Consider the following 25,039-nt stretch of genomic DNA (forward strand, 5'->3'; position numbering starts at 1 on the left):
TTATTAGTTCCTTAACAGGCAATAAGATAATTTTAGTGATCAATTTATTAATGGATGACAGTGCAAAATGATTAAATTTACTATAAATAGTTCGAGACAGAGAGTAATGGAACTGGACAGGAACCACCGTAAGAAACACACTGATTATTGCAGGACTTGCTTGCAATGTACATGCAATTTATAATAAATTTTAAAAAAATAGTTTTATCCTGCATGGATTTCCAGAGACAAATTGCAGTGGCTTTTCACAAAGAAACCTAATTACAAAAAGAATAAACACTTGACCGTATTTTTACAATAAAAATCTTCTCTATTGTCTGTATTGGATCAAGTAGAAGAATCTCCCCAAAGATACGATAATAATTTTTGAAAGTTGGAATAACATATGTTTATATTAATTATTGTTATCATGTACAATAGTTATTTTATAACACTAATAAGATTTTTTTAGCTACATCAACAACCTGATGCTCTTTACAAAAAATTATCTCGTCGCCCGTCCATCTACACTCTTTCCCGAGAAACTCTGGAGTGAGGGAACGAAATCAAGTCCCTGAGCAAGCAGTGACTCGAGAGGGCTCCACCAATGAACGAGTGGAAGTTAGAACGTGGCATCCGCGCGCACTGCTACGTCCACTCGCTTTCCCCCTTCTAAACCGTTACGCGCGACCATGATCCACATACGGAGACAAAGATCCAATTTTGTTACGTGGAAAACAATAGGTAATTTTGTCTCATAATTAAGCTACTGAATGATTTATTTATTTAGTCGGCTTCGGTGGCGGAGTGGTTATACAAATCGCGCTACGACGCCGTGTGTCCCGGGTTCGAATCCCGGCCTGGGTATTATTAAGGTTTAAAATAATACAAACTGTCAATTCACAAAAGCAATAACAAAAAGAAAGTAATGCACAATAAGAGTCCGTACTGCATCCCTTACGTTCAAATGCGATCGTTAAAATATGCGTTTCATATTTTTAAAATACCTTCTCTATTGTAATATGCCTGCCTCATTTGTGCCAATCACGGGTATATCATCATCATCATCATCATACGATAAATGACTTAATCCATAATGGAAACATAACCCCAAGTTAATGAAAAAATGGCTCCCCCTTAAAGTTTCACAAAACTTAGCTTATACCCTGGGACTATAGCACCGGAGCGAAGGGTCAAATTTCATGTATTTGGCTTTTGTTTGATTTTAGAAAAGTTTAACCAAAGGGCGGTTACGGTACACCAAAGACCTCCGTAGTATTACAGTCGATGTATGCTTGAACTAGTATGGAATAAGTGGAACTCTGCTGAACAAAGAGCGGTAACCTTGGTCGCTGATGATTAATGGAAGACTGTTGGAAAACCCACAGTGAGTGTTGAGTTGTCTGTGATCTTGAATTATGGCCGCTGTTTCCATGGCGCTGAGGTGAAATCTTTCACTTTCCACATCTGTCGGGGAAGAGCCGAGTCACGCGGGATTCTTTGACGGGGCCAAGGGAGGCCAGGCAGGCGAATCATTTATTGTGCAGAGTAAGAGACCACGGAGGCAATATTTGAGCTTCAGCACCACGCGGAGCTTGGCGGGTGGATTACGATTCTCTGAAATCTTGTAGTTTGTTTGTCTTTGTCTCTGTAGGATAATCGTGACGATGAGGATGAAATTGATGGACTACCATGCAGAAACCAGAGATAATTAAAGTGAGAACTCGAAGTGAGAGAATTAAACAAGTGAATACCTTCAGGCACCTGCCAAGGACATGGGTGGGAACACCAACACGAGGTAGGCCTTGCACGTTTGCTGCACTACAGTAGAACCACGATAAGAAGCGGTCTCCACAAGACAAAATCCTGTTTCCCTGCTGGCTGATTCGGAGAGATGGGTTTCAAAGGTTTCCCAAAGAGTGGGGCAGCGTTAGGTCTACACTGTGTCCCAGCTATCTCTGGATCGAAAAAAAGTCTCTGCGCAAGTAGTGACGCGAGACGGACCACCAATGAACACGTGAGAGGGAATGGGATTGCATGAAGGGGGAAAGCGACTGCAGTTACCAGCTTTCGCAGCAGCGTGTACTGCTTCGCTCTGACCCCCTCTTTCTGCCGCTATGCGCGGCTTTGCACCAGAGATAGTTGGGACAGGGTATAATTGGCTGTTCGACCGTAAGTTCCTTCGTAGTTAAACGCGGCAACAGAGGGTCACTGCCAGAGAGGCGGATCCCGCGCCGGGAGATACGGCGGTTTCAATATAGTTTTGGTTATTAATTCAAATCGAAAGGAGTCGAATATCTTGCAGATTGTATTGAGCTTGAGAACTTTCACCAAGTAGTCCCCGCTTAGTTAAAAGGATTGAAAACCTAATGACTGCTTTTTTATAGGCTTTCTTTGATACGCACCCACTTATTGTATCATTTTAAGTGTTTAATATGTTTAATATATTAATTGTCTATGATGACGTAATTTGTTTTGTTCAATTGGGTAGTCTGTTATGGTTATGGACTAACCTTAAAACATTTGATTGTGGGTTGTTAGGAGATAGATATGATGAATATTGCGGGATAATTATTAATTTATTAAATCTTTTAGAGCTGCATGATTCAGGAATAACCAATGATAAATCAGCTACGCTTTGGGTACAACTATTTAGTAAATATCATCATGAATGTAGTCAAGTACTCATAGCAAGAACATTGCCAGTGTACTCGTTAGAATTTCCCACACAACCAATTCAAAATATATATTTCCCGAAATGTAATCATTCAGCTGAGTTTAGAGAATCTTGGGAAGATTTTATCACATACATATATACAGATGGGTCTAAAACTGAAAGTGGAGTAGAAATATATAAAAAATGTTTAGGTTACCAGTGGAGGCATCCATATTTACTGCAGAAATATATGCGGTATATCAAGCTTTGATTTATATTGGCGTACAGTTCCTGAACAGAAATTTCTAATACTGGTTGATTCACAAAGTGTTTTACAAGCAATACAATCTAATTATAAAAAATTATTTAAAATATCACCATATGTCATCAATTGTATTCGTGCAACTAATAGCTTAATAAGCAATGGAAAAGTAGTTCGTTATGTGTGGGTAAAATCACACATTAATATTTACGGAAATGAACAAGCAGACAGATATGCAAAACAAGCTGCTCAATTGAATGAAACAATCCAGTTACCATTACACTACACAGATCTTTTGCCGAGGGTTAAGAAGAACATTTTTGAAGAATGGAACTTATGGTGTAATAATTCATTAGATAGTGTTGGTGAAAGTTATCGTCCTTATGTTGATTACACTAGGAAAAAAACCTTGGTTTTATAATTGTAAAGGTTCAAGAATTGTTTTAATAAATAGACTAAGAAGTGGTCACGTGAGAACATATCATCATTTATTTAAAATACACATTTTAAAATCTCCGAATTGTGCCTGTGGTGATTTAAGGGGTGATGCTCATCATATTATTTTGGAATGTCCAATTCACTCAGAGAAAAGAAATACCTTATACAAAACTTTGTCAAAAAATAATGTTCCTTTTCCCATTAATATGACTTCAATGTTGTATGCTCCAGAATTGGATATGTTATACTTTTGAGAAAAGCTGATATAAAATTATATTTTTTGTTACTGAATGAGTTAATGTAGTTATATAAAATTGTATTTAAGAGCGTTTATGAACTTTGTGTGTAAAATTTATATTAAAAATGTATCTTATGTACTTATAATGTAAGCTGGGCATAAACAGCCACCTGTAAAGCTGTAAGTCCAATAAATCTTAGTTGAGTTGAGTTGTTGCGGGATAATAAAAGTGATTTTGGAAATCTGAATGTGTTAATTTGTGTAGTGAAGAACAATTATGATCTTAATACAATTTTGTTTCTAATAAGCAGTTTGATTTCAAGTGCAAGTGTAATATATTAACATTAACTGACATCTAAATATATTTGGTAAATATGCCATGTCGCCGGAACGGATTTCTTCAAATTTACAGGAGAAACTTACTGAAATCAGTTTCTGTAGCATTGTCGAAGTTCTTAGAGGTATTTTCTTTCGCGGAAATTGAAAACTTCACCATTGAATGCTGCAGAACAAGAAATAATCACTTTTACGTAAGGAACTTGCATTTGCTGTAAAGCGACAACATTATGCCATTGTTTCCATTATGTACCTGCAGATGGTGCGAGCGTCGAAAGTCACGCGGTCTCGCCAGTGTTTCCAAACGTGCCTTTTTTTTACGAGAATTTTTTTTTAACTATGCTTACCTAACCTAACCCAACCTAACCTAACCTTGCCAGAAATGGTCCGTGGGGCTATCGTGAATGGTTTTTGGGGACTATCCATCAATGGTTCGTGGGGCTATTGTGAATAATTTTTGGGGCTATTCATCAATGGTTTGTGGGGCTATCGTGAATGGTTTTTTGGGGCTATCCGTAATGGTTTGTGATGACATAATGACCACGAAAGTAGGTATTTTTCGGTTCAGAAGGTTGAAACACTGCATACCCACTCCTAATCGACAAAACACAAGCACGACGCGCGATGATCCATGACGAGTGCACGCCATATTGTCTGTTACCCAAGCGGAACAAGGCAGACAAATAATGACTCGTAAAATGAAAAGTTGACACTATTCTATGGAAAGAGGCATAACTTCACCTTAAAGAATCTTCCGCAATGCAGAATAGGTAAGTATCAATGCTAAAATGAACGCAATAAACGAGTGAGAGGTGTTCGGGCTATATCGCATAATTACTATATATTTTTTGTGTGCGAGAGTTAGTAAGGTTTACGTAAACATATCCTTATCTGATTTCCCACAACCTGAGGGCTTCATAGTAGGCTGATAAGTCTCATACTCGCCGTCGAGGAATAAAAGTAAGTAGATCCATTAAGAATAAACCGGGGAACGTAACAACTTACTGATCAGTATATAACACGATACAAATTTATAAACATACATTATTAGGAAAATTATATCTTCTAAGAGTTGTTTATTGAGAATACTCACATAAATTTTCAAAAATTATACTGCGTCACGGTTCGACAACATCAGCAGAATCATACCATATCTGGGATCGGACCCATTTGATCGGTGAGCAAAGGAAAAGTTCGCTCAGCGAATAATTGGCCCAAGATTATTTGACCGTTAAGCAGCCGAAACATTTCTTTGCTTACTGAAGCTTCACAAATCATGATACGCAGAAAGGCAAAACTTGAAAAGGGGATCAACTTTGGAACTCTTCAAGGTTACTTATAGCTCTTCTTCTTGTTCGAAACAGCTGAATCGTTACCGTTCATCACTAACAAGGAGCCTCAATTTCTTTTGCGTCTCTGGTCGAAGATAGACGGTAAATTCTCTTCTATTGTTTCTGCCCGCAGGCGACCATTATTTGCGCCCATTGCCTCTGAAGAAGACCGCCCGAGAAATCAACAACAAGAGGTTTGGGATCAACCTGTGACCGCAGCCAGCTTCCCGGTAGTGTGCTTTCTGATGAGAGATTCTCGATGCTATAAATTAAACCCGCCTTTGAATCTTTGCCGTGACTCCTACCGCAAGGAAATGGATGCCCACTCTTGGAAGAAATCTGCTGATCATCCTTCATGGTTTCCTCAGCCCACGGAGGGGAGGAGGGACTGGACCTCACACCAAGGTCGACGGGAGACTTCATGGATACCATATTTCTCATCTTCAGTTCGTATTGTAAAATGAACAGCGACAAATATGTGAGAAAACTGTGCTGAGAGTAGCATTTGTGAAGTAACTACAACAATTGGGTTATTCAGATGAAAAAGTTGACAAATGATAACAACAATACATAAGGTAGGTGAGGGAGCAAACGGACACATTAAGTTAAGCACATTTTTAAAAATAATTCTGAAACTTTTTATTGAAAAATGATGTTAATTGTTGGCATGCCACGTGTGAACATTCAATAAACACATAATACAATTTAGTAAGGTAGGTGAACCAAAGGTGGCCCTAGTTAAGTTTCTAGGGCAATTTACAAACATCTAATTAGAGATAAACTTCTAAAATTAAAAAGAGGTAACTCCTGTAACTACAGTCCAGCAGAATTAACTTGAGAGAAATGGCCGCTCTGTCAGTGATGCAACTGCGCTCGGATTGGCTAGAGTGGGGGACTTCCCGCTGTAACGGGCCAACGGAAACTCTAATGTTCGGGCGCGCGAAATGTTACCAACTGTTGAAAGGACTCGCGTGCAGTGACTGGTGAAGCAAGCGAAGTGGCAGTGCATAGAGCTTTCTTTCTGATTTTTTATTTCGTGTATCAGTGAGTGTTCATGTGTAATTGTTTCGACAGCGCGATAAGTGGATAAAGCCAAATCAGTGATATTTCCGTTACACAATGTAATTATTTTTCAAATCTCCCATATCCCGTTGTCAGCTGATTGCCCGTGATTCGCGTGAGTGTCAAGCGTTCGTTGTAGGTTGGTACTCGTGCAGCGGCGCCGGCAGACATTTGTCTGAAGTTAATTCTGCCGGACTGTAATTAACAACGTGTACCAAATGGATATTCTGTGAAATTGCTTGTAACTTTTTCTTAAAAAAAGAATTACAAAACCGTTACATGTGGGGCCACCTTGGGAAAAAGAGTTCCAAAGGTGGCCCACGGCTTATAGTTGCTTAGAAAACGTTAATTGTGCTCAAGAAAACAAATGTATTCATATTTATTCACGTTTCTACAATTAATTAGAGAAAATTGTTAGTCTCAAGCTTTTGATTATTGACATTGATTACCTATGTACAGTAAGGACGAATAGCCGACCTCCATGGAGGAGTGGTTAGCGCAGCCCCTACGTCGCCAGTACGAATCCCGGCCTGTGAATGGGTGTTCTTCGTGAGTGTCCGTCCCTTCATCAATTTCATCATATCATCATCACTCACTCTCATCTTCGCGATTAGCCAAAAGTGGAAGAAAAGCGAAGTTAAGTAAACGAAATCAGCCATGGGTTACCTTAAGAACGCGCTTCTGGACCACGTTTTTTAAAGAAAAATTGGTATCGTTGCTTTAGCACGAAAACATTTTTACAATGTAACTACATGATCAAAAATATAATAAAATGAGCTTTCAAAATATGTATAAAATATTAACATTCGTTAATTTCAAGCAGGCACACACACACACACATTTCTTACATACCTTAAATTAACAACGACTGCTCGATCCCTGACACAATAACTTACATCACATGGCTGTTCGTTTTTTGCATAGTGCACCAGAGGGGGACTGGGTACATTGATGTAATGCTATTTGTTAGCTGCCTTAATTACTAATTTGATTTTCGTAAAGTGGGTTACCTTGGGTTTGGCTCACCTACCTTATTTAAAATAAGGAACGTCTGCTTCAAAATAGTCCCATCCATCACATGGGGTTGCCGTGTTCCTTTTCCCCGAACGTTCGGGGCAATGTCTAGCTGGGGCTAACTTTCTTTCATGCTTTTATCCATAAGAAAAATCATCACGTGCATTCTCTTTGGAAGACAGGTGATCCTCACATCATCTTATCCAAAAGAAATGAAATTGTTAAAAGGAATAATACGCTATTATAGATGGTTGCAAATTTATAAAATAACACATTTCTCCTTTAGAATAAAAAAGGTACAATTTTAATATGTGATAATATTAATGGGTAATCCTGTGTTCATGGTACTGAGCAAATTATAATGCTGCAAGGCATTTAAAAGGACAATCTACATAGGCAATGAAATACTTAACATTTAAATTTCCCTAATTTCTATGCAACGAAACTTCGAATTTTCCTAGTTTTACTAACACTGAAAACCACTTGCGACTAGATTCGTGAAGAAAACTTTAAGATAAACTTAGAGAGGAGAGAGGGGATTAACTTAATTGGTTTGCTGTCTTAATAATGTTATAAATATTTGCAAAGAACTCCCCAAAATACTATTTAGGGGACTGTAATTAGTTTCCATTCATTTAATCCTCACATGCAAATCTTTTTTTTATCAATGTACTATGCATGCTTATAATTGGACGTTAATTAAACAAGACCGTTCCCAGGATTTTTCTCAGCAGTACTTCAAGTTCAGAGAATTCTGAAATAGCATTCCCACCACTAGGATAATTTGCATAGGCACTTAATCTGTTGTCTTTCACGGCACCCCTCGTCCATGTTTTCACGTTACTATTTCAAAATTTGAATTGTGTGAAGTCTTTCCAGATATCTCCATCCCCCCTGCAGCAGCCCTGTGCTTAATATCTAATCGAACAGAAACCAATGCCATTCTAAGTTTCGTTGATTCAGATTATATTACAGTACCGCCAATTGGCAAATCAGAAATCAAATAAGAATGAACAGAAACGTATAAGTTTTGCCAACATTTAATGGGCAGCAACGTATCAAAAAAGAGAGTTAACGAAATAATGTGGCTACTTTTATTTGTAGATACACATGGGACTCTGAAATTAAGTGCACTAAACTGGAACACTATAGGTATTATGACCCTTTCGGATCTTAAGAAATGTCCATTGAAGAAGTGAATTAAGGAACGAAGAATTACGGACTATTACAAAATTGAGAACCTCGCAAGTTACGGAATTGTCGCGAAAGGTGCGCTATTCTTGCTGTCTATGTATGCTTAAGGATAAATTCATTTTTTTATTAAAATAATGACAGTTTCTACCAGAAAACAAGGTCTGAATGAAGCAAAATATAAAAAAAAGAACATGCACTAATAAATGAGGGTGTGAAGGATGTAGAAAGTTGCATTCTATAGGCGAAATACCTATTATTTATTTATCCTGAAAACTAGGCTTTTAAATGAGGATCGTCGACCAAAAAGTTTTATATAATCTTGGCCAAGTGACTTCAAAAGAAAACCGATTATCACATTCGAAGCAGGTTTTATATGATCACTTTGCCTATGCATTGTTTAATTTTTTTCTGACATTCAATACTATAAGCTTGTTTGCTCGACGCCTGACTTTTACTATTAATAAACTCTGTATTAAAAGTGCTGATCATTATGTAATATGTGCCTTAATTTCACAAACAGTATGAGCACAACAGCAAAGAATGATTTTCCGATAATTTCCAATCTCCAAAATATGATTAAGATTTCTTACTGTTATAAAACCATCATAAGCACGTATCCTTCCACGATAATCTTCCTGTGGGTTACTTAAATCAACAAGTAAGCTTTTTTTCTTACCTCTAGAAAAATGTTTATACCGAGACTCCAAGAGATACCCGAGATTCCTAGAGCAGCATCCCTATAAGTGATCCACAAGATTCACCCGTCACCAGGAGAGTTGAACACCACTTTCAACTGCACCGCCTTCATGCAATGAAAAATCAAAATAAACCCGGCACATCTGCATACAGATTGGTGACGTGGTGTAACGCATACAAAAGACTTGGAAAAGAGTGATTTCGCCAATGAACTGTAGTGATAACCATTTAATGAAACAATTAGGCACGAATGAATCGCTTCTAAAGGATCGCGACATTTAGGCGTACATCTTTAAATGTCCCCCACGCAATACAAATCTACAGAAACTAAATTCACTTGTTTGAGCTGACGCCTTACCCTATCAAACTGCTATTCTGTTTAAGTCTCTACAATGACGGCTTCTCTTTTTCGTGTTCGAAGAAAACACAATTATAGTAACTCATTGTTGAAAGAGTAAATTTATGTAAACACTGGATGCAACTCTGCTGTTGTTTGAATGTAACAATGTTTACCTAGCGCTCCAAGGTGAAAGATCAAAAGAAATAACGGTGATATATCTTCTTTCGCTGCAGGTCCTGCCGATGGCTGGTCTTTATCACACACTTCGTGGACAGTTCCAGGAACAAATTCATGCTCAGGCAGGCATTGTGGATTATACTAATATATCTTACACACATAAAACACACGGTGGGATACTTCACCAAAAATGCCACCAAGGGCCACTTTGTAATACATCTCCCCGTATTTATTCGCACATCAATCAAAACTGATAAAAATTCTTTGTTGAACAGAAGTCTGAAGTGAGAGAGAGACTTCTCAAGTTCTCTATTTGTTTTGTCCCTGCTCTCCAATACAAAGGTGTTTCCAATAATGATGTCCTACTTCAGTTACGTTGGTTTAGGTGATTTGTAGGATTATTGCATAATGTAGCACACTGAAAAACCACTGGCGTTAGACAGACACCGCGAGTAGTCCCAGGAAGTCCACACAACATTTTGGTGAACGTTTAACCTTAGTGATATTAATATGTGGTTGATTAAACCATTAATGCGTGTGTTATTTTAACATTGAAGTTTAACATTGATTAAAATGTGGTGGTGTGGACCTCCTACAAGCAATGTATGTCCAATACAGATCCAGGAGGTATCTAATTGATATATTCATGACATTCGTGCTGAATTATGGATATCCAGTAGACATCCATTAGATATCCTATGAATATCCAAATGTCCGTCCATGGAACATCCATAGGATATCCAGTATGACATATTTTGGATATTCTGTGGATCATTTTTGGATATGTTTTGGTCATTCTATGGATAATTTTTGTTCGTGTTATGGACTGATTTATGGATTGGTTTGATTTATTTTATTTCGCTGGTCTGACACTTTTGGTTAATCGCAAAGATGAAGATGAGTGATATGATAAACTTGATGAGGGGACACTCACAAAGAACACCCATGCCTAGGCCGTGATTCGAACACGGGACCTCTGGTGTCGTATAGCGCTGAGTTAACCACTTCCCCACGGAGGTCTTTTCGTGTTTTGGAGATTCTTTGGATTATTTTTGGACATTTTTTAAACTTTTGGACATGTTTTGGACATTCTGTGGATGACTTTTGGACATATTTCGGATATCAGTGCGACTTGGTTTACGCGATCGAGACGTTATATGGATATTTTATTTTACTGTGGGCAATGAATTCTAGACTAAAATTGGACCTAATCTGGACATTATCCTGATATTTTTCACACATACTTTGGATACGGAAAGAACATTTCTGATCTAGATTTACGCATATCGAATACCTCGTGTACACATACGCTTACAACAACTCTCTCTCTCACACACACACTCGACTACACACTCGAAAAATGATTTGTATTCACACGATAGGCAGAGTATGCACAGGATTTGAGCTCTTTCTTTACTATCTCGGGCAAGCACACCTCAAACTATACTCTGTCCTGTTCATCTCTGGAGCAAGCAAACGAAACCAAGTTTTTGCGCAAGTAGTGACGCGAGAGGGCTCTACCAATGAACACGTGAGAGAGAACGGAATTGCGTGGAGGGGGAAGTGGTGGCAGTTACTTACCTTCGCAGCAGTATATACTGTTTCGTTCTGCCCACTCGATTTCCTCTCCTTCTCTGCCGCTATGCGCGGGTTTGCTCCACAGATTCCGGGTATAGAGTATCTCCCAATGCAACCTCGCGTGGTGAGTGTGACAATACTCCAGGAACTTTCACCTGCCCTTGCGCGCATGCGTGAATCGCTTGGTCAGACAATGGGACTACGCACAATGCAATTCCTCCATATGGTGTTTGCGAGTTATGAATTAATACTGCATCACAGAGTTTGAGTCCTAACATAAGTAACACGAGACTAGATACTTTCTACGGATATCAAACATTTATGTCAAGTTTTGAATGAAACGTTGACGCAATTCCGTATGTCCCATGAATATCCAGAACGGGAGATTCTCTGGATATCCATGAGACGTCCTTGGGATATCTATATGATCCATAGACCCGATCTGCATATTATGAATATCCATTGGAGATTTATTTTGCATGGGGTGTCGCCTACGCGACCATATTTTTACATTGTAATTTTTAGATTTCCCGCACTACGAAGATATTTCTTGAAACACAAAGTACCAAAAGGCAAGAGGGGGTAGGTAATTAAAAACTTCAATTAGTAACTAGATTAAGCTAAGGAAATTCGAATAATATTGACATGTTCAGTACAATTGTACTACTTATACAACATAATCTGATGAACGGAAATATATTATATCAAATCAGATTATAAAGAGTGTATAATATCTGGATTGTTATATTTATTCTTCTAGGCACAAGCCTAAAATGTGTGGATTTAAAATGTTTTATGTATTTTTACGCGTATTTGACATGTCAGGTAAAAAGCTCTGAATGTGTAAATATCCAACCGTGATTATACTACGTATACCACTTTGTCGATAGGGTATAAAACGTTCTATTGTCGAATTTGTAACATGTGTGCGTGACCACCACATAGTCACCCTCAATCAATGTCAGAGTCTCATGCGTATGCTCACGGCCATATGATTTCAACGCGTAAAACCCGGGGATCGAAATGGAAATTTTTACGAAACGGAATAGTCCAGGCAATTTAAATTTTGACCTGGGTAAAATTGCTTCAGAAGGTTTTTAAACAGTTCCTAGCTCAGAAATCATTGCTGAATAACATATCCAAAATCAGACAAAATCGGACCACGGGAAAGCCCCCAAAACCGGATTTCAAAATGACGGAATGGCTGTTTTCTACTAAAATCAAAAATATAGTAATTTACGCATTTTAGAGAGAGGTAATGCTTATATTTACATTTAATAATACTTGTAACTAAACTAAAATTATCTTTCAACAATATACCATTTGTTATGCAATTTTGATATTAAAAGTTGAAGTTAAAAATTGAGAAAATAACAATTACTTGAAATAAAATTATTTAAAGTTCTCTTAATTATAAAGTCAACGTCTAAGGATGGACAAAGTTTCATTAATCGTCTTCATCAACATAAACACTGGCTTATACATGAGGAGGGCGGGGCTACAGTCCCTTCCGAAATTTTGAGAAAAATCAAAATTTTTAAATGAAAGTCGCAAAGAACTTGGGAAAAACGAAACTGCTAAATGCAAAAAACTCTTTAATTAATCCATCGATTTCAATTTTGAGTGAAAGTCCCAAATATACGGAATCAGTAGAACGTAGGTAATGCCCATTTTCACAATTCAGTCCCCTCTCCTCCCAAAAAATGAATCATGCGTATGCTAGTAACTGTCATCATATTAGTATTGCAACCATTCGCCACGAGCTGTTGAACAGGAGAATCAATTACTCTTGTATCCACATCGTGAAGTATCATCAAGTTTCGACGTGCAGGAACAGCAAACCATCTTAAGGACTAAATGTAGATTTAGTGGGTGTAGTACAACACAACAGGAATTATTCTTTACGTACCAACCCCTTTCTTCTACCTCGATCGTCTCTTCTCTATACTTCCAGATTCTTACTTGAAACTGTGTCCGAAATTTAAGGTGCTTTGTGGACGAATCGGTAGGTGACAAACACTCAGGTGTAACACTCTATGTAGCTGCAGCTGTCTTTTCAACTAACATTCAACGACATAGTTCGTTTGTGGATTCCGACGACTCGCAGTCATACAACAGAAGCATTGCTTTTCTTCCAACGGTGTTGACAGGAATGGAAACAAAATAAATTTGCAACTGAACAGGTTTCAGTTACGATCATCAGTTTGTCTAATGCTGAGGATTTCCCAATTGAGCACATTGTGGATGTGGTTTCAAGTTTATATTTTAGGTCCTCTTTATTCACAGATACGCTAATCAGTACTGGACATGCAGTTTAAAGTGGGATCCTATTCACTACATGCCTCCACCAGGCATCGAACTCTGCACCCACTAAATATAAGGCGACGGACGTTATCACTACGCCATCGGGGAGGCCAGAAAAAGTCTGGGTGTGGTATTAGAGCCAGTGAAAACATACAGAAAGAGGAGCAGCTTGCGGCTGTCATGACCCAACAATGATTGAATTCCGAGGATATTGTACACAGTATTGGGAGATGGTCCCTGCCTTATGTCACTGCGTTAGCACCACTTGAAACCATTGTCCTTGGCATGGTACAGAAGCAATTCGGCCTCTTCCCTCAATTACTGTTGGACAAATACTTGCATTTTGTAATGACACTGCAGCACGAATGATGTCCACATGAGCATTTTCACCTGCGTTGTACACAGCACACCGGTGCTTCCACAACATCTCAGAAATAAGGGAAATAATTGCTTGATTGTTTTCTTCATTAGCTAGGGAGTGTTCTTTCTTGCCGGCGCTGAAATTATCATTCCTACTAGTCTTGATGCAGAATCTCCTGAGAATTAAATCCTTATTCGAGGAAAGCCTCTGTAGCCATCAAACACGATAGCTCTTTCATCTGTTTTCAGAGTGAATCTACGTAATGATTGCAATGTTCTTGTGTGTTTTATTGTTACGCCATGGAACGGAATGCTGGAGAGATCCATAATCAAAAACGCATTACCTTGTGCACTGGATTTCTTCAACTTCCATTCGAAAGTTGTTGGTATATTTGATTATTGCATGACCTAACTGAGAATTCTGGGCATATCTCAACATACTTTATCATTCGAATAATGCACGAAGCTCGTAAAACATGATATCTTCCATTGGAACCGCCAGTGGCAGAAGTCGTAATTCTCTGAAAGAGTGCTGCATCTACTTGTATACTCGTATCGTATCCGACAGGGCCCACAACACAGCAGCAGCAGGAGAATATACTATGATTTTCACTTTGTCAATCTTTTGGCAGAATATTTGAGAACAATCTTTCCCAATTATTTTGAAGATGATATCCGTACCAATGTAATGCAATTAATCAAAATTAACTGCTGAACTAGTGTTGCAGAAACTTGAGTCAAAATGGAATAGGGGTATGGATTCCAGTCGTTCTATTCCTTTTTTAATATCATTACGGCCCCCCGTTTGTCTACTTTCTCGCATTTCATTGTGTTGATTGTGTTGCTCACTACATTCATCAAAACTCTCGTATATTCTCGCATTACTAAGTTGTAAGTGGAACACAAGTGTATGGAAAACAGCCATGTTGCCTTCTGGATTTCTGTAAATCCGTTGCCTCATGTTAGTCCTCACCTGCTTTGCAGGGAATGCCACGAGGTCTGATTCGAATCGCACACAGGGTCCCAGATTCGATACCCGATGGAGGCACATAGTGGTTCGGACCCCACTTTAAACTTTAAGGTTCAGCCCCAATTAGCCTTTCTTTGCATAAAGTGGACTTCAAACAAAAAATCGATACGAGTCCGGTATATAATCTGTCACTTCATTTTGTCGCAAATTTACCTTAAAGAAACATTTTCTGCACGGTTGGATTTTCAGACAACAAACAACGTTTTCTGCAAATACAGGTATAGAGGCTTGAGGTAATTGTGATGTATGGCTGCTGCAATGATGGAGAGAATCTTCAGCATAGCTTGCAACTGCAAATCATCCACGAGCCGGCTCCATTAACATTTATCAATTTACATTCAATGCTGGTCATTCGTGGTGATCATATTTTAACTACATCTTGTCCATTGTCCAATTTTCTCTCACAAATCGCGCACAGTTCAGACATTTTCATTTTTAAAGGACAAAATATAATTTGACACAACAAGAAAACACAAATTGTAAGTAATAATATACAAAATATTAAAAATTATTCACAAATTAGCATACAATGTAAGGAAATCCACAATAGTCAGTCCGTCATTTTCAAATCCGCTTTTTGGGGGCTTTCCCGTGGTCCGATTTTGTCTGATTTTTGGATATGTTATTCATCAATGATTCCTGAGCTAGAAATTGTTTAAGAAGCTTCTGAAGCAATTTTGCCCATGTTTGATGGAAAATTGCTTTAGTTTGCCTGGACTAGAACGCTTTCTTTCGTCAACACGGTGTTGTCTTTTTGTATGATTGTTACAGCGACGAGATTAACAACTAGTGAAATGACGTGGTGTATTCAAATTAATAATAGTTAAGATTATTCACATGAACATCAAATAATGCAAAACATATTGGACATAGGCTTCTCGTTTAAAAATTTAGACAGACAGAAATCGTTAATGTTAGTAAATTCGCCAAGAAGGGGAAAATTTTGAATTAGATGTAACCCTCAATATTTTGTCTTAATATTATTAAAAAAAAAACATTTGTGCAAGTGAAACATATTTCCATATTGTTATTTTGCATGTGATGAAGGATTTATTGTTTATACTGACTTGAAAATTTAGTGTTGGGTTAATCAGGACAAAGAAGGAAGGATGACAGAAAAGCAACTTGGCCTGTGTATTGGCGTTTCTTTGTGACTGTCCTTTCATCAATTACATCATGTCATCATCATCACTCATTCTCATCTTCGCCATTAGCCAAAAGTGGCATAATAGCGAAGTAAAATAAATCAATTCAATCTCTCAATTTCAATTGTAAATTATTAAAGAGTATTAATAATTTAGTTCACACTGAAACTGAACATGTAGTGAAATATCTAAAAAAAAATTAAAAAAATAATAAACGAACCGTAAAGGTCCGTTGCTATTCCAGACGACACGGAATGCGAAGGTTTGCAGGATTCAAGAACCGGAACTCGGTTCCGTTCCGATCAATTTCTAGCCCTACGGAAAAGGTATCTGGTATCAGTGACCAATTTTGCAGAATTTTTAATGCCGTGTTTAGAGGCAAATTTCAACTTATATCGGAACAAAGTTGGTAAAATAAATTATAAAGGTTACATTTTCAAATGTAAAAAAAAAATATTATTTTGAAAAATTACCATTGCACACTACTATTGGTCACTGGAGCCCTTCAACGCTTTCATCCAATCTCCATTCAGTATCATTGTCATGATTAGGCTAATGACAATTTACAATTTTAATAGTTCTATTTGGGTTTTATTATCAAAATACTGGATAATAGTTGTTATTTTTTTGTCTTTTGTAACATATTTAACAATAATTAAATGGATCCTTTTTGTTATTTCTTTGTGAATGGTGTCAGGTTCTAGGTCTGAGCAAAATTTTATTGCGGAATGGAGCCAAGGGGTCAAATGTCCCTTTGCCATATGGACCAGTACGCCTTTGGTTTACAGGGGTTGTGAAAATGAAGACCTGCTTCCTTGGGGTTCATGTTATGTTGAATGTCACGATTCTTATGTGAGAGTTTACGAGATGAGTTTATACCATATGTAACAACAAAACAATATACAAGCCACTTTGGAGGTTGAGCGCGTTACAATTTCAACTAAGATACCTGAACCCAATATGGCCTATCTAAAGTTTGAGATTCTTTCTAATGGTGCACAAAGTCAGAATGGAAAAAATAATCGCAAGATTCAAAAGAGGGAACATTTCTGGACGTTTACTGAAGATTGGAGTGAGTTCCAAATAATAACATGGGTGCAGGGAAGATTTTGTTAAAAAGCACCCAATGTGGCCTAGTCATATATTTTGTTCTTTCAAATGAAAAAAAGCTACGGAATTGTAAAGAAAGTACCACAATGTTATTTTTATAAGTAGATAAGTATATGAATACACTTATGTCCTATTTACATAACGACATAATGAGATTATATGATACAAAGAAATTACATCGTTTACAAAGCAATAACCAAGGAATAATTTGTCAGCAAAAGAACATGGATTACACATCGTAGTCTAGGTAAATGAAAGGTCCTTTATCACCCTTAGTGACTCCCAGACACTCTACGTGAACAAGAGTAAGAAGTGCCACATTTGCACATATTCTTTAAGATATATTCCTATGTAGGCTATATTGAGTCCACTTACATAGAGGTCGCTTTTCGTTCGTTTTAAACAGTACTTTACATTAAAGTCTGAACTAAGTACATTGTTGTAGAGTACAAACTATGAGCTACCATAATATGGATTAGAGATGAAACAGCTATTACTTGGAAGATGTAGTAAGTAATAACTTACCTACGTAATATTAGATCACTTAGAACACAATCCCGAGGTCCAGCTATTTTGCTTCTTTGGCCTCAAGTTACAGCACTATAGGTACAACCAACAGGTTCAATCATGTCATTCGGACAGTCTAAATGGCATACTAACGTCATATGTTGAATTTCCCATGCAAGCACTTGGAAACAGCAATTAGGCCATATTCGGTATTAGGCCATATTATGTTCAGGTACCTTACGATTAACCTGGATTCAAATCTCGGCTAACCACTAGCACAATGTGTCTCCACCAGGTTTGTGTGGTGTAAGTGTTTCGTACCATCGTTATTAAAGAATCTTGGTTCTAAGCATTTCTAATTTTGTACAATTAAGGTATGAATTTTTCAAGTGACAAGAATTGAAAAGTGTGTCATAATAAAAAATATCATTGGCATTGTAATCGAAATATATTTTATCAATCATGGGATTCATGGTTGGTGGCAAGCGAAAAACATTTCCTTCTGTAACAAATATTAACATAATTGTACTAACAATACACAATTTTCTGCAAAATAATAGGCATGCAAAAGTTGCGAAGTTCTTTGTTTCGCAGTGTCAAAAATACCCACAGGCCATTTTTAGATTCCTATCTTATTATTTCTAGAACAATCGTCACCATTGTACAGTGGGATGCACACTTATTGCTCGGTAAATTGTCAGTTACTATTTTTATCGATTTTTCTCTTGCATGCTACTTGTCCTTAAGGAATCGATTTTTAAGTATGCAAATGGAGAGGCTATCAACAGTTTTTCTGGCATGTTATTTCAATTCATGAGACTTTCATTGGGTCAAAAAGAGCATGAACATGATATACATTTTGCTTGGTAATGCTTATGCATTCCACTATACATACGAGTGCATTATTATTGATATTTTATGTGTTGATTTTTCTTATTTAACGGTGTTGTTTGATCCTTAAATTCTCGATATTTTTTGTATGCAAAATCAAGCTTGAAAATTACATTACAAAAATAGATTTATGTGTCTAACACTCCTTATTGAGTTGAACCCAACGTTGGTATTGCCGCCACTTCTCTCTCGTCTATTTGAAATTAGTCTTCCTCAATATCACCATTAAACTAAAATGTTTGAAAAACAACATTAAATATCCAAAGTATTACATAATGCAACAATGATATTATTACAAACATTTTTAAAAATCTATAGTATATTTATCTTTTTCCTACTGAAAGTTTTAACTCTCTAAAATACGTGTACAAAATCTTTCAAGAATAACGAAATGAAAAACAAAAACTTTCACATAAATATAAATTTATTTTCATAAATTTGAACAGCAAATATAGAATTGGAAAATTAACATTAGAGAACATTTAAAACAATAACAAAACATTGCTACTTAATGTAACTACTGAAGGTACTTCTTTTATAAAATATTCAACATCACTTGAAGCAATTTAATCATGAAAACTGTTAGGACAAAAACAACCTCAAGAATACCTTAACAAACAATAGCAACACAAATAAATATATAACAGAATGAAACACAAATAAACATACAACAACAAAACATGCGTTCACGAATAAACTTCATTTATTAGTCGGTAATACCTATCATTTGACTGTATAATGAGACACATATATTCTCACTTATTTCTAAAAATCATACGGAGATCTGTGTATATTTTCTTCCGAAGGATGTAGCTTCTTTGAACACATACGTGTATTGAAAAATCATGCAGCGACTTGATTGAAACTGAACTCTGCTGCTGATTACACGGTTATATAATTTTAAGCGTTATATTTTTAATGTGAACTGAAATGACGTAAAATATACACAGCTTTCAAAGAACATTCCAGTGGATATCTGAACACTTGTACAGAAAAAATCATGTAGTAATCTATTGGAATATATAATTTACTCTAGGTTTGAATTTGCTCAATCATTTTGTGAAAAAAATAATTAGTTGTTGCATTAGTTATGGACAAGTTTCTTATAGCGAAAACAATCTTGCTCCTTTATTAATTATGGTGATATACGTTATTAATTTTAAAAACAACTATTTAAATTATTTGTTTGTATATAAAACCCAGAACAAGCCTATAAACAACATGCATGAACATATCATATGAACCGTATTGTATAATCTTTGCATAACAGGCATCTTTACAAGCACCATTAATTTAAATTTCTGTTCGTAACATTGCTAGTACTTCTACTAAGTATTACATAGTAAAGAAATAGTAGTACATAACCTCAGAAAAAATAGCCTACAAGAACATTTAATTTGCAAGACTACATGGTTGTTATATATATTTCTATTGGTAACGGTATCATATGTTCAATGAACAGTTTTGGCGTTTTGAAACGGTAACTAATTTCTACATTGAGTAAATCGTAATTTTGTTTTTTCAGTACAGTTCTAAATAGCATAAAACTATCAGTTAATCAAGCATGATACATTTCATGTAAGTGTTGATTCAGCACATTAATGAAGAAAATTATATTACAGTATAGTTATTGAACATCAGTTCGAACCAAACCCTGGACTACATCAATTATTACAATAATCTTGAACCAATCAAGCGTATGTACACACCTGCATGTTAATTTTGGACAAGAAGCATGCGGTTATGATATAGCCTACTTTGACGTTATATAAAAACAATAAAAACTCCTGCATAAACAACAACTCTCTAACGATATAAGACTAGAATATATAGGTATACAGTTTCATTCGCGTTTTAAAAACGTTTAAATACTTTACGTTTTAACAAGCCAATATGTAAGCCATGTACGTACAGTACTGATAAAAAATTCTGAACGTTATTTTTGTCTTATTACACAATTTGAATGGATTGTTATGTATCTAAAATTTGTTGCTGTTCCATGTATATCTTGTGCTTGACCATGGAATATCATTTAATGTTAATAAGTCCATAATTCCTTTTATTTCAAGCGCTGCATTGTTATAAAACTAGAATCTTAGCTATTCACAGTATTGATGTAAATAGTCTATTTAACTCAACAATTAAAAATCAATTTAGGTCTTGCTATATTTCAAATTTCAACACTTCAGAAGTTCTCTGAAGATTGCTGTACATGATGCAAAAAGAAAAGATAAACCGTTAAATTACGTCATTTTTAGAGTAAATTGAAATTTCGTCTCATTCGTTGTGATTTTGGAATGTAGCTACTGTATGTGTGAAACAGGCAATACTTTGACATTATCTGATATTGTGTATGCCCTGATGAAGTGTTTTAATTGCATACTACACAGTCATAACAGAGCTTCCTGATGACTCCTCTGATTGATGGATAGGCTCCGACAAGGCGACAGGGCTTGATAAAGGTTCTGTATTTGTAGTAGTCTCGTTGCTGATATCATCCCCGACATCAGAAACGCTCAAGCTATCTCTATCTTTCCTTTCAGCAGTGCATTTCTTGTAGTGGGTTCTCATATTACTGGACTGACTGAAGCGTAACCCGCATTTATCGCATCGGTATGGTTTTATGCCGGTGTGAAAGTTCATGTGGGTTTTCAAGTGATGTTTCTTGGTGAAGGATTTGGCGCAGAGGGTGCAAGTGTAGGGCTTCTCGCCCGTGTGGAGACGCATGTGAAGGGTCATGTTGCTCCTGTCTGCAAACGCCTTCTTGCACACGTCGCACTGGAAAGGTTTCTCACCGGTGTGAATTCGTAGGTGTTGCTTCAGCAACATCTTTCTGCTGAAGCTCTTCCCACATTGGTTGCAGTGGTGCGGTTTCTCCCCCGTGTGTATGCGGACGTGCATGTTGTAGGCGACCCTCTGGTTGAAGCTTTTCTCGCAGAATTCGCATTTGTATTCCTTCTTGTTCCGGTGGATCTTCATGTGGCTGCTGAGGTAACCTCTATCGTTGAAGTACTTCCCGCACTCGGGGCAAGTGCACGAGAACTCCCTGGTACCTTCGTGCACAGATCTATGGTACTTGTAGTTCCTCAGTTGGCTGAACTGTTTCCCACAATCCTGACACTTGAAAGGCTTTTCGCCAGTGTGTGTGCGGTGGTGGACTTTCAGGGAAGCCCTCGACACGAAAGATTTCCCACAGGTGGAGCACGAAAATGGCTTCTGACCTTCATGAAGCTTCTGGTGGATGCTCCAGTGACCACGCTGAGTAAACATTTTCCCGCAAATCTCACATTTAAAAGGCTTCTCGCCCGTGTGTATGCGGTGGTGCTGAAGCAGCAACTGTCTTCTTGAAAACGACTTCCCGCATTCGCTACATCTGTGGCACTTAATGTGGACATTACCTTGGGAATTAAACAACCTTGGTTCGAAACCCTTACCCAACTGATTACAGAAAGGTTCGTTACCGTTTTCATCCGCAACTTTTTTTTTGGAACTCAGATCAACAGTGACTTCTTGAAATGCGCTTCCCTTGCCATGTAACTCACCGCATCCATCGGGTTCGACTTTCCACACGAACTCTTTCTTGTCTTCCAGCAAGGAATCCACAGAGTGACTCAAGCTGGTAGGTTGTTCATGCACAGACACACTGGAGGAAGACTCATCTTCGGTTTTGAAAACATGTTTTCGTGAATCACAGGAATCATTCGAAATGTTACTAGGTTCCGTTCGAGAACAAAGCGACAGCGCAGTCTCTTGCTCAACTGGCAGAGTCTCTACAGAATTTTGAGGATAGGCAATTTTGTCAGTTACTTCAAATTGTTTGGGAAATCCGTTGTTAATTTTACTTGTGCAAGATGAAATATGTTCATTGTGTGCGTTTTGTGCCGTGTAAAATTCCCGAATACAACGCTCCTTCGGCTTATAACTGGAATCCAACGGTATACTTCCTTCTGGGATGCTTCTTTTGTTGATGATAGAGGAGACGCTGTGGCGAACCTCAAGGCATTGTGGTGAAGGCCCTTCACTAGGCAGTGGCTTGAAGTTTGGGTTTGGATGATTCTCACTTCTTTTGTTCTGTAAAAGATATATTGTCATTTTAATTGTTTACATGAAAAACTTCTAAACCCTTCACTTTAAAGCAAGTAAAGTACCTAAGAGAGATCTACTTGCAAACGTAAGCATAAATACTCCAGAATCACGTAGATACGTTGCAGATATGAAATTACTACATAAGATCATAAATGGAAACCTAAGATGCAGCATCCCACTCCACGAATTCTCCCTCAGAGTGCCCAGACATAAAACACGGAGCGAGGAAACTATCCACGCTGCAACTTCTAGACTCTCACTCATACAACGTTCATCATTCCATAGGCTACCGAACCAATTCAACATCATCTCAAACCAAGTAGATATATTCAGTTCATGTTTGTCTTATATCACCAACTTAGAAAAAATTGTATATAAGTAATGCATTGTGGAAATAATCTGTTTACCTCGTTACTGTCTTGGCTTGTTTATTTTAGTTTATTTTATCTTATTTTGTGTGTTTTTAACACTAGTGTACTGTTTTACTGTTGTTCCTTTCCGGTTTAAAATGGCTTCTGCTGTACTGGAAATTTCAATAAATAAATAAATGTAGGCACAAAAAATCGTAATAGCCCACACTGTTTCGTGTAGGGTTCGTTCAAGAATACATGTCTTCAGACAATTAAGTGAACTAAAGTAATAAAACTTATTTATTTTTAATCCTAGGCTTCAATATTTTATCTTCAAAAATCCATTACTCGTTCATGAAATCAGTACGTTGACGATGGCCCAAATAAACTTTGAACTGTCGTGGTTTTAACACTAGCATGCAATGTTAACTGGATATCATTCATTATCTAGTGCTTCTATTCTAACACTACGATTTAAGAGAGCACCTTCCCTCGTCTTCCGGTGAAGAAATGTGGTTTGTACTTACATGTCAACAAATGTAGTGTTGAATAGTGCCGCTGTTACATAACCTTCCACGCAGAAGTTATCATGTTTAAACTAAATACTTGTACATAATGAACATGATTGAGTAGGCAGAAAACGAAATGGTGTTTATCTCCCAATATTCTACATATAAAAATATTTGCGAATAAATTGTCAAATATATAAATTTATAGTGAACACTCAAGTGAGAATAACAGAAGGGAGAGAAATAAGCAAATTCAGATTTCACAGTTTTGTTCAGTATGTATAACCGTAGCACCTATAATGTTATCATTGTAATTGAAATGTTGTTTAGTTGGTGTTTAAAGTCTACTTTGTGCGCAGTAAGGCTAATCGGGACTGGACCTACAGTTAAATGTGGGATCCGAAACACTATGTGCTTCCCCCGGGTATCGAACCCGGGACCCCTTGATTACAAGGCAGCGACGCTACCACTGCGCGATTGGGGAGGCCATTGTAATTGAAGAGAGATCACTTACCATTTGTGCCAACACGTACGAAGAAAAGGGAGTATCTTGTAAAATGAACATTTTTCAAGAACGAATTTGCTTTCTTGATCGATCATGGAGCGAACTTTGAATTACATTCTCCAGAAAGTGTGTGTCATCATGAATACAATGTGAAACAGCAAAATCCTAAGAGTGCGATTATTTTTGTTAAACACATGTTCCAAAAATGTACAATTACAAAATATACCATACACCGAATGATTCTTAAAAATTATAAATAGAGAACTGTTGTGAGGCAATTACATTATACGGCACACAGGAGAGATACATTACATATACCCTGTCGCAGCTAACTGTAGAGCAGGACCGCGCATATCAGCAGGGGAGGAGGAGGAAAATCGAGTGGTGAAAGCGCAGTGTTGCCAACTGTACGGTCCTGATCGTACATGTAAGGACGTACGATCCAGACCTTAGTCCGTACGCTAAATGCACGGTTTGTCAAAATTTGCTCTTGGAGTTTTATCCCTAATTTTCCCTAAGAAATTCTTAAACCAATCGTACGGACCTGGAGACAAAAATACGGTCCGTTTGCCATGTGCTTTCGGTATTATCCTTTTCAAAAAATTGCAACGCTGTAGAGAGAACGAGGAAATAGGGAAACTCCCGGCACCCATTACACAATCCCGTTTCTCTCACTGTTCTTGGTGGAGTCGTCTCGCTTCGCTACTTGCGCAGAGACTTGTTCTTATTCGCCTGGTCAACAGTTAGCTGGTACGGAGTTTAGTATGGAACATCCGAGCCGGTGATAACATTTGTAGGCTATAGCATATAATAAGGAAACAATTTAGCACCTAAAATAAATGCCTTGAGTTATTCTACTATTGTGGATTATGTGGATGAATATTCGAAATAAAGGTGAAGGTCTATTATAAGGTGAAAAATGTGCACAAACAAAACACAAT

The 25,039-nt window shown here is 37.3% G+C and overlaps 1 protein-coding gene across 1 annotated transcript in view; it reads right to left on the minus strand.

Moving 5' to 3' along the window:
- Positions 1-19,054: 19,054 nt before the first annotated feature.
- LOC146000503 (uncharacterized) overlaps positions 19,055-25,039 on the minus strand; it is a 65,612-nt gene continuing 59,627 nt past the window's right edge. Inside the window, exon 5 of the mRNA XM_083138234.1 lies at positions 19,055-22,719. Coding sequence (XP_082994360.1) covers positions 21,031-22,719 — 1,689 coding nt within the window. The 3' untranslated portion in view covers positions 19,055-21,030. The remainder of the gene's footprint in view (positions 22,720-25,039) is intronic.

Source organism: Lepisma saccharinum, chromosome 16 (genome assembly GCF_977018435.1).
Source record: "Lepisma saccharinum chromosome 16, izLepSacc3.1, whole genome shotgun sequence".
Classification (NCBI taxonomy): Eukaryota; Metazoa; Arthropoda; class Insecta; order Zygentoma; family Lepismatidae; genus Lepisma; species Lepisma saccharinum.